Source organism: Pelophylax lessonae (assembly GCF_965119305.1).
Source record: "Pelophylax lessonae genome assembly, chromosome: 3".
In the NCBI taxonomy this organism is placed as follows: domain Eukaryota; kingdom Metazoa; phylum Chordata; class Amphibia; order Anura; family Ranidae; genus Pelophylax; species Pelophylax lessonae.
The window spans coordinates 345,690,125-345,701,709 of NC_138770.1; the positions used below are offsets into that span (position 1 = coordinate 345,690,125).

Genomic DNA, 11,585 nt, shown 5'->3' on the forward strand with positions numbered 1-11,585 from the left:
CGAGTAATGGCGGCGATCTGCGATTTGTTTTGCTGGACTGCGACATTGCGGCGGACAGATCGGACCCTTGACTGACATTTTTGACACTTTTGGGGGTACCAGTGACATTTCTATAGTAATCAGTGCTATAAATATGCACTGTTACTGTAAAAATGACACTGGCAGGGAAGGGGTTAATTTTATTGGAGAGGGAGGGGTTAATGTATGCCTGGTGCTTACTAACGTGTGTGGGGGGAGGTGACTGAGTGACACAGGGACAGATCGCATGTTCAGCTATGCATGTTCAGATCGCCGCTGCTCCTCCCCTGGCCCGACTCCCGCTGTGAATGAATACAGTGGGAGCGAGCCTCCGGCGGCGCGCGAGCGCCGCCCACAAGGGGAGGAGTCCAGCGACGTAGTACTACGTCGCTGGACTATAACGAGCCACTGTGCCGCAGTAGAGGCACAGTGAGCAGTCATAAAGTGGTTAAACTCACAAAAACTTAGGTTTAACTGCAGCAGTGTGCATAAGGTGTCATAGTGGAACTTTAGGCAAGTAGCTAACTACACTGTTGAAATAGATACGGTTACTAGTTTTCCTGCCAAGGGAATTGTAATTCTGCACAACCAGTCTTGTGATTTGCTCACCTCTGCCACACTCTTCTTCCTGGTTCAGCTTTACTGCTTTCCTGGTTACCTCCTTGTTAGTAAGATGGAGATGATGATAACAACTCCATAACCAATGAATAAACTGATGCCAGACAGATGACATAAGGTCCTTTCACACGGGTGGTCTGCTCAGCAGGCTCCGTTTTGCTCAGCGGGGGATCACTCCACTGATCCCCAATGAGCAGGCGGATGACAGGTCCATCTCCACTCACTGTGCAGAGCGGAGACTGACCGAATCCTGTTCAGGTGAGGGCTGGCAGCCTTAGTCCTGGGGGGCAAGTCCAGTCAAGTGACCCATTAAATCAGCTCACCATCCATGCCCACCTGGTTTTTTAACAGGTATTGATGTTATGAAGCAAGAAAAACATGAATGTGATAACCTCATTTATTGTTAATAGCAACAAAGGAGGTTTAACAAAAATACATGACATTGTGCCAGGTGGGGCCTAGGAAGCTAGAAAAACTGCATTTCTCCTGCGCTCGAGTGGCCTAGGAAGCTCCTGTCGGGCAGAGATCACTTTGCCTGACAGGGAAGTGACTGTGTTAGTATTGTGCCAGCCGGGGGCAGGAGCGTACTCTGCACACTCATACCGCTCCCCTGCAGCTCTGCAAATATAACATTGTGTAACATTGTGTAGCAGCGACCGGCAGCTGTATACAGTGACTGGCCCCTACATGAACCCAGCCTTGAATGCGGCCTTTTTACCCAGCATCAGAGCAGCCTGGGGGGGGGGGGGGGAGGGGGCACCTGGCACCTTCCCAGTCCTCCCCTGGTCCTGCTCTCCCCAATAGGGAAATCGGGTGAAAATGGACCGGCTGTCCATTTTCACCCGATCTGATCCTCCAGACGGACAGAAAATAGGGTCACCATCCATCTGGATTTGGCTTATAGGATCGAATCGGATAGTGGTTGGTGTCAGCCAACATGTCACCGCTGACATCTGCCGCACAATAGGGGTGAATGGAGGGTCCGACCAGGTCCTCCTGAAAAACTGACAGGTGGACTTGATCAGACCGCTAGTGTGAAAGGACCCATAGGAAGCTGAATTGTTAGGCCTCTTTCACACGGAGCGGACCGTATTGCGATCCGCTCTGGCACTTTTTTTTTTTTTTTTTTTACGGACACGGATGACACTTGTGTCATCCGGTCCGTATGTCCGCATATCATCCCATCCGTTTGCGGATGTCAGCAGATGACACCGCTGGCATCCGATTTTGCGTCCTTTCTGTTTTTTAAATGGAAGAAAAATAGGGTTCTGTTCCGTTCCAAAAAACGGAACAGAACTGAAAGGACGAAAATCGGATGTCAGCGGATGGTCATCCACTGACATCCGCAATCCCATAGACATTCATTATGTCCGTATATCACCCGCAAATGGATGGGGTGATATACGGACATACGGAACGCCCGTGTGAAAGAGGCCTTAAACAGGGAAAATAATTGCTTAATTATTACCTACATGTGTTACATGTCTGGCTGTACAAGGTCGAAAATGTGTGAAAATCACAAGATTAGCTGTTTGGAAGATAAACAGTAGACATACACGTATACATGTATCTAAACTGTGTATTTAGCTGTTTGCCTGGGGATCACCTCTAAAGCCTGTACCTTACAAGTTTGTATTGTGCATTATATAATGTGACCAAGATCACCCTAAACCCACTTTGCTTCATTAATTGTGTGATTACCATCTAAACCTGTAAAAATAGCAAGTATTTGGAAAAAAGATATCTGAATCTAGGCATTTTGATAACACTCACACTGCAGTGATTTTTTTTTTCTTTTTTCCTTTTGCAGGCTCTTTCCTCTAAGAGAGCAAGGTTTAAATTTCTACGCCAAGGAACTGACCTCATATGAAATTGAGGTAAACCAGAATTGCTTGTATAATTTTTATGATTACTGGCTTCATAAGGAAATTCATGTGTTGAAAAATTGTGCAGTCCGCATTTTATAATATTCACTTGTAAAGACAGGTGTTTCACACAACATATTGTGTACAGTTCCAACTTGAAAGGTGTCTAAATATGCTTTTTTTTTTTTTTTTTTTTTTTTTTTTTTCCCCCTCTCTCATCACTTTGAGGGTTGACATTTGTTTTCATGGATTTGTGAGAAACCGAGTAGCAGCAGACATCTTTGATGTTCTCAGAAGTGCTTGTGTGACATCTATTAATACATCAAGCTATAAGAAGATTTTAGATGAGCAAATGACATGGGAAGACTTCCCTATGCTAGCTTTAATAAGCTGTCACTTTTTTTTAAAACTGTTTAGTGGCTTTTCACTAATGAGCATAGAGATATGCAAAACAAGGTCTCCAGCTGACGTGCTACCCTCAGATCTATTAAATAAACAATGAATAGTAATAGAATGTTTGTGGAGATCATTTATAATTATCCTATTATATTGATGTATTTTTATAAAACCACGTTCTTCTTAGCAATCTTGTATATTTTCCAACATTTTATTGTTTATTTTATGGTAATTTCATCTGGAAATATTTTTTTTTTTTAATTTAGCAGTATAATCAGTTTTTTTTGTAGCATTACCTTGGTAATAATAAATTGTCTTAATAATATTCTGTTCTTGATTGTCCGTCTTAAATAATTACTAATTAAACAATGGTACGCTGGCAGGACAGTGAAAAAAAATCCTGCAAGCAGCATCTTTTGGGCATGTCTGGAGCGCTTAAAAAGAGCCTCAAAAACGGCCCTCTCCATTAAAATGAATGGGAAGCACCTCAAAAGCACCCGAAAAGCTTTTCAAAAGCACCTCAAAAGTGTTATTGAGTCACGTGTCTATAAAAAAGCACATGTTAACACCTCAAAAGTGCCTAAAAAGTGCCTCAAAAAATCCTCAAAAGCGCCTGAAAAGCGCTCAGTTTTATGGGCAGTTTTCAAGTGCCTCAGTGTGAAAGGGCTCTTAAAGTGACTTAAAATTTGGAATTTTCTCTATTTTGGTATGCATTTGCCAAACCACTTTAAAATCCATTATTCTATTTGCAACCATTTTTCATAAATGCTGTCACTTTTGCCATTCTTGTTCCATTCTCAAGTGACTCCTGAGATATGCTATTTTCCTATGGCAAATACCAGTTATGCAAATTTCTGAAAAAGTAAGGGCACTTTAGCAAGGGATACAAACAACAAGGGGAGTGGAAGAGGGGAAAAACAAAGAGGGTTTTTATCGATAACATGGTAAACGTGATATAAGGAATGCCTACAAAGGCATTTAGGGTGCTGTGCTTGATATTTTACTGAGATGTTTTTGTAGCGGGGAAGGCATACACAGCATTTGAATATAAACTCCCAGCAAATGCGCATCTTCTGTGATCCATCTTTGTATACAGCTTCCAATTACCTGCCCTGAGATAAATATAAACTACTAAAAAGTGTACTTTGCAGAACATCACCACATGTTCTTCCTCACTCTACACATAATTGTAGCTGAAATATTCACTCCAAAAACCGGTATTATATTTATAGCCAACATATGTAGAAGAGGAATTACACCAATGAAAGACCCAAAAGCATGCCAGCAGGCAAATAAGCCCCCTTTTTCTTTTCGGCTTTCCTTCTAAAAATGATAGTAGAATACAAATATTCATAGCAGTATTTCCTCTTCTGCATATGTTGGTTGTAAACATCATGCTAGCTTTTGGAGAAGGAATTTCAGTTACTAATTATCCATAGAGTGGGAAAAAGCAGGTGGTGGTGTTCTGGAAAGCACTCTTCTTTTTTTTATACTTGTATTTTTTTTTCTGTCTTGCCTTTACTTTTTTCCAAATAAAACCGCATCTTTGTCTACAATTTGTTATATAAAGATTGTTAATTGTAGAAAGATTTGGCTGAAAATATGATTGTTGGAAGTTATGATTGAGCCATCATCTCCTGTAGCAAAGTAATACATATTAAAAAGGAGGGTAGTATAGGTAGTATTAAAGGTTAACTTTTCCATAGGTTTGTACATAGAGCTGTAATAAAAAAAAAAAAAAAATATATATATATATATATATATATATATATATATATATATATATATATATATATATATTAAAAGGTGGCCTCTATACACATAAGCTTACAAACTAGCGGAATAAGGGGTAGAAACAAGAGGTAAAGGAAATGATTAAACTGTATATGAGAATAGGGTGTGTTCCTTGACAGACAAAAACGTAGGTCAGTAACTAAAGAGAATAGCTTAGCTAAGATTATATGACGGTCTGAAGAAGGTTTTTGAGTGTTTGTTTAATTGGGTCCATGGTTGGAGAGCACTGAACAATGTGTGTAAAGGTATTCAAAAGGGGCAGTTGTAAATGAATGCCAAGTGTGAGAAAATTATTAAAGTGGGAGTGCAGGTTACTTTTGGGATGGCATCTGGAAATATGTGGAGATGCCAAAGTATAGAGAGCTCTGTAGGTTAGAAGTGGACACGTTATTTGGGATTCTCTGAATTGTTAGCCAGTGGACGGACTGACAAAGAGGAACACCATTGGGCGAGGTAGAAAAGATGTTGATGAGTCAATCAGCAATCATGAATGAATTGGAATGACTCCAACAGCTAAAGCTAAATGGCAAGACTAGGATTTAATAAGGGCAAATGGGTTGTTCGCTTTCCAAGAGAACTGTCATTTAGCTTAACGCATAAGGTAAAGTTTTGCTAACTTCCATCATCCAATCATGTGCAAGCAAACATTACATGTGTGTCTTTTTTTTTTTTTTTTTGCACCTGATTGGGTATTTGTTGTGACATTCATTTTTACAACATTCACAAACCTAAGGAAAAAAATCCCAGAACAGTTTTTATTGGCTTTTATTAAATGAATTAGTTGCAAGATATGTTTTATATACCATATGTTTTAGTTACCATCCCCTTAAGTAGGCCTTAAGGGGATGGTAACTGAAAAAGGATGGAGGAGTCCAAGAGGGTTTTATGAGGAACTGCAGGTTTGAATCCGGAAGAGAAAATTACAGTAGATAGAGCTAGGTTAAGGAGCTATGTAAAGCAGGAATATAGGAAAAAGAGGGATGAGGATGAAGTATGAAATTAAAGGTACTGAAAACCTGCTTTGTGATTTGGCAGTGTACAGACATGATAGAAATATTACTACATGCCTGAGCTCTTGTAAATTTCTCTATTTGTTTTTCCTTCAGCACCTCATTTAGGTGTCATTGGATATTCAATCACTTTAATGTAAAAGCATTCAAATGTTTTTTTTTTTTTGTGTATTGACATTATATCTTTTTTTTCTCTAAGGAATTTAAAAAAACAAAGGAAGCAACCAAAAGATTCATTATGGCATACAAGATAATGCTGGATTTTTTTGGGTTAAAGTTGGTAGACAAGAATGGAAATGTTTCCAGAGCTGCAAACTGGCAAGACCGATTTCAGCATTTAAATGAGTATGTCAGTTCATTCTCACACTAACTAACATGCAAATACGTCTCTTTTTCTTGACTTAAAGTGTTACTAAATCCAGGACCCTGCATTCACTGTATCTGGTCTCCCACAGTACACAGAACATGGAAATGCAATTATTTTAGTACATTTTAACTGCTAAATACCTTTTCTCAGTTAGAGCAGTCTTATGACTTCTATCAGCCCTGGTTAAAACTTGTAGGAGGAGTTTTCATTCTAATCTGACTGTCCTATGAGGCTACAGGACCCCTGACCCTCTGCTGAACAGTGCTGATTGGCCCTGTGCCGATCACATGCAGCCTATCAAGAAAAAAATAAACTCTCTAGCAATACACACCAAAGCATGTGCAGAGTGCCCCCAAGGCTCTGCTCTATCAGAAGATGGACTGGGTACTGTGGAAGAAGGGGAGGATCAGAGAAGACAGTATCAAAAAGCCTTTTTACACAATGCGCATAATTAACCCCTTAGGTTATATGCAGTAAAGTATGCTTGTATAACAAGCATACTTTACTGCATATACAGACTGATTTTACTGTTGTGGGTTTAATAGCACTTTAAGTAAAAATCCATTGTACCCTAGCTCACAAATTTTACCTTAATCCATTCCCTGTGTTAAGGTAAAAAACATTTTGCTACTTACTTATCCCTTCCCTGGAAATATAATTGCACAGAGCAAGAAAGTATAACATGTTTATTATTTTAATTTTGAAAAAATTGCCTAGATAGCCTAAATCATTACCAGGCATTAACCACTGCAGAGACTTGATTGTGTATAGTCCTGTCCAGTAGATTTAAAGTGAGCTGTACCTTTACTACTGCTTTCACTAAATCCACCCCTCCCTCCAAGTTAAACTGTGTTAACTTCACCCCCTCCCTTCCAAGCTGTTTATCTACCCACAGGCCTGTGCAGCTGTACTGGGCCACAGTTATCCCTGTCTGTACTGTGCAGGCAGATCTTTTTTAATATAAATTGTAACTAAATTTGAACACTGTCTGTCCTATGAAAGGATTAAGGGTGTAGAGGCTGGTCTTCTTGCATTGTATGTTTTTGAGAACAGACTTGGGACAGGCTCATGCTAACATTATTCAAATCATTGCAGTCAGCCATGACACCTCTAAACCTCTAAAAGCTAAGAATTATTAAGAAAAAAGTTTAGACATGCTGTGTGAGTGGGAACGTGAAACTAATAACATGTAGTGGGGGTTTCTCAAATCTGACTGCAAAACTGTAATTATGCTTTAAGATATAATTGCAAAAAAAGGCCGCTTGCAAATATAAATCTTTACCTTTCCTTCCTTTCTGTGAGAACAGCCCAGACAGTTCAGATCTTAGTCTATGAGTTTTTTCCCCCACAAACTTTATGAACTCTGTGTATGAGGAGTTACATCAAATGAAGCATCACTTGCATTTTATGGGTCCTGGCATTGAAATGGCTAAATCAAATGTGTGAAGAGCAACGTGTAATTTACCCCTATTTCATCACAAAGGTTCATTAATTCTTTAGAAGGAAACCTGTACTGAGTGATGTATTTGGACTGTTATTTCTAAGCTGTCCTTTTAAAAATACTGTTTTCCCGGCTATCAATCTGATACAGTGGCTTTGACACTTTGGGAGAGATTTACTAAAGCTGCTGCATGCAGAATTGAGTGCAGCTCTGCACAGTAACCAATCAGTTTTCAGGTTGTATTGTCAAAGTGTAATTGAACAAGCTGAAGTTAGAATCTGATTGGTTACTATGCACAGCTGCACCAGATTCCAGGTGCACCAGTTTTAGTAAATCTCCCCCCATGAGTCATTACCATGGAGTAAATATTCAGTTCAGTGGTTTTGGATTTTGCTAACTGAATACTTATTCTGGGTCAGTGGGTCAAAATATAGTGAATCCAAAGCCTGATAGCTAGCTAGGTAACTAGCATTTTCAAAAGGATATCACTAATGGAAGCCCTCATATTTGGTCAGGACGTGTTTTTTATAGAACAGATAGACTTTTTTTACTACATTCAGATAAGCCAGTATGCAAAAGTGAAAAAAATAATATTTTTTCCATTAATTGTTTTAGAATATAAATTTAAATGAAGTCTCTGATACAAACATAACTTCAAGTAAAACAGTTGAGTATACACATGGGGTTCCATTAATAAAGCCTAATGCAGCTGCTTTTCAAATAAAACCTCATCTGGTACTGCCTAATAAATGTGGCTCACTTCAGAACGCTGATGTAAGTGAAGACTCATCTATTCAATGAATGAGGAAAAAAGTGTGCAGGAGCAGGAGTTTGGACACAAAGAAAATGATACATCCTATACTAAACACTTAATACTGGTATCAGAATTTCCAACTGTATTTCTATTTCTGAGTAGTCTTGGGCATATAGAAACTCAGTACACTATTTAAAGGTAAAATGGTCAGTTGATCATGGCTTTTAAAAATTGAACATAAGAACTTCCTAATGATAATAAACACAGCTAATAGCCAACTCTACCACATGTGCCCCTGATAGAGAATCAAGGGTAGAAATGGCAGCAGGTCGGTCAGTCTGATGAGGATGATCATGGACAGAACTCTTACAACTTATTCTCATAAAGAGATCTATTGCAATATATCCAGACATAGGATAGCAGTTTGATATTCAAGTGATATTGAGACAGAAAACAATTCTCCCTTTCCATCCAACGACCACAGAGACGTGCACACTCACATTTTAGAGACATGCATTTTTGTGTGCTATATAGACATCTACTACATCACTTTTATCTCAAGGGGACAAAAGCCGTTAGGCTGAAACATTCCAAATTCTGAGCCTGTGAAGCAAATTCAAGTTGACAAGGTTGACATAAAGTTTCTATCTTTTTCTAAATCAAACAGGATTTGTCCATCTAGCTGAAAGTAACTTGCATGTTTGGTTTAATTAGTGTAAAGACATGGATACAGTACAGAAATGAATGAGGAAGGCATTTGAATGACTCAATACTTTTATATTGTGTATCAACTATTTGCTCTGTCTCATGACCGATGAAATGCCACAGGATAAATCATGTGGCTCAAACAACAACAGTGGGATAATTAGCGCTCCCCAGAATAAAGGAAACTAGGCTGGAGAATAGGGGATAAAATATCTCAGTTTATTGGGAAATCTTGACAAAGAACTCCGGTGATTAAATGATAGAAAACACACACAGGTCACCATGAAGGCATGAGTGGTTGCAAAGTACCTGAAGTGGGAGCCAATGCTGCAGATGTTATATCAAGGGGGAAATATCACACCAATGGGGATTGATGGAAAGGGCTTCGCTTGGTGAAGATGGAAATCAACCGAAGGAATACCTCACAGAGGGGGAGAGTCCGCGGCATCTGCTTGCGCTGGGAGATGTAATCACCGCTGGAAGCGTGAGGTGGCCGGCCACATCCTTGGAGCACACCTGGCGTCTCCTACCCTCGTGAGTCCTCTCTTCATGAGATCTAATGAAGGGGATTCCCCGAAACATGTAATGTCATCTTGGCATTTTGTCCTTCCCTACTTGACCAATTTTACTCTGGCATTCCTCCTGTGTGTGGTCATTGCTGCCTTTCCATTTGACCCTGGCTGCCTGGTGCTGTTTTCCCTGGCCCGGCCGCTGACTTCCTGTGATGTCATCTCTCGGCGTGGCTGAGGACTTATGAGGGTAGGAGACGCATGTGCACTCCAAGGATGTGGACGGCCACCTCACGCTTCCAGCGGTGATTACATCTCCCAGCGCAAGCAGACGCCGCAGACTTCGGTTGCTTTCCATCTTCACCAAGCTAAGCCCTTTCCATCAACCCCCATTGGTGTGATATTTCCCCCTTGATATAACATCTGCAGCATTGGCTCCCACTTCAGGTACTGTGCAACCACTCATGCCTTCATGGTGACCTGTGTGTGTTTTCTATCATCCAATCACTGGAGTTCTTTATCAAGATTTCCCAATAAACTGAGATATTTTATCCCTTATTCTCCAGCCTAGTTTCCTTTGTTCTGGGGAGCGCTAATTATCCCACTGTTGTTGTTTGTGGTGCTTTTTTCATTGGGACTGATTATGGGACAGCTGCACCCCCGACACAAGACATATGGCCAATTCCACAATTTTTTAACTTAATTTTTAACTCCATTTATCATCAATCGTCTCTTTGGGTCTCCTGTTCAGTTAGCTCTAAGCGCCAGTTTTTTTTGTGTGTTAAATCATGTGGCTGTAGCTTAACCACAAAACAAATATAATGGGCCTCTATAATATTGACGTCATCTATAATATTGATGTCTAGAATGGTGCCATAGGTTGCACTATCTACCAGTCGGGTGTATTTGGTGTTGATTCTACCTTTTGAACTATGTATTTTGAGGAACATGGATATTCAGTATTAGGACAAAAATTACATCTGGTTATTTTTTTTTTCTTTCCAGATCTCAGCACAACTACTTGAGAATCACCAGAATATTGAAAAGTCTTGGAGAACTTGGATATGAACATTTCAAGCCTCCCTTAGTAAAAGTCTTTCTGCAGGAGTCCATTGTTGAAAACACCATCCCAAATATGAAACAAAGTGCTCTGGAGTATTTTGTTTACACCATAAAGGTAAGGAGAGAGAGAAGACGACTTTTACGGTACGCCTGCCTTTATTACCAGCCTCCTGACCACTTTATCTGGGGACCCCCAACAAAACAGGAAGTTCAGCGATGTAAATCAGTTAAAAAGACCACAACTTCAAATAGATTACTGAAAAAACATTCACAAAAATCTAAGGATGCTAAGACTGAGCAAGAACCTGAAACAGCAAGAATTGATTCTTCTGGGGAAAAGTTACCAGAAAGTGCTCAAGTAGAAGAGACCAAGCTGGAAACGGAAGAAGTTCATCCCTCAGATGAATCAGTGGAGGACTTTAAGGACATAATGACAACAGAGACTGACAGTGCCAAGATAGAAAAGTCTAAACTGAACCATTTGCCCACAAACATAGATGACATAACAAGTTCTTCTCTTCATGTAAATGAATTGTTTGAACAAAATACAGAAGATCTCAGCAATGAAAGCAATACGGACAGCATTTTAATAGTTGACACCATTGACGAAGGTAGTAAAGATTGCTTGTGCAGCTTGTCACCTGGCACTACTGCAAATGCTGAAAGCATCACACCTTCAGAAAATAAACTTAAAAAGGAAGACACAGCCAAATGAGAGAAATACAATATATAGGAATTGTAGAAATATTATATGAACTGTTATGGGAAGAAAACTATATAAAATGTAGCACTGAAGCCTGAATAAGATTATATATATTTTCTAACTTTAAATAACAAACTAGCAATTTATGAGTCACTTTATTATCAGAAAGGAGAGTATACATGAAGGTCACCTTGGTTCGCGTGTTTTGTTTTTTTTTTTTTCTTTTTTTTGGTTATACAATTCATTTTGTACATTTATATATGTCGGTCTGCACAAAAGTGGTAAATAACAGAGGATGGGAGAAGCATTAGATATGCAGCTTTGCCAGACAGTTAGATTTGAG

The 11,585-nt window shown here is 39.5% G+C and overlaps 1 protein-coding gene across 1 annotated transcript in view; it reads left to right on the forward strand.

The window, feature by feature from the left end:
• Positions 1-11,289, forward strand: part of OGFRL1 (opioid growth factor receptor like 1) — a 54,740-nt gene extending 43,451 nt beyond the window's left edge. Inside the window, exons 6-8 of the mRNA XM_082250884.1 lie at positions 2,447-2,513; positions 5,901-6,046; positions 10,483-11,289. Coding sequence (XP_082107010.1) covers positions 2,447-2,513; positions 5,901-6,046; positions 10,483-11,254 — 985 coding nt within the window. The 3' untranslated portion in view covers positions 11,255-11,289. The remainder of the gene's footprint in view (positions 1-2,446; positions 2,514-5,900; positions 6,047-10,482) is intronic.
• Positions 11,290-11,585: the final 296 nt, after the last annotated feature.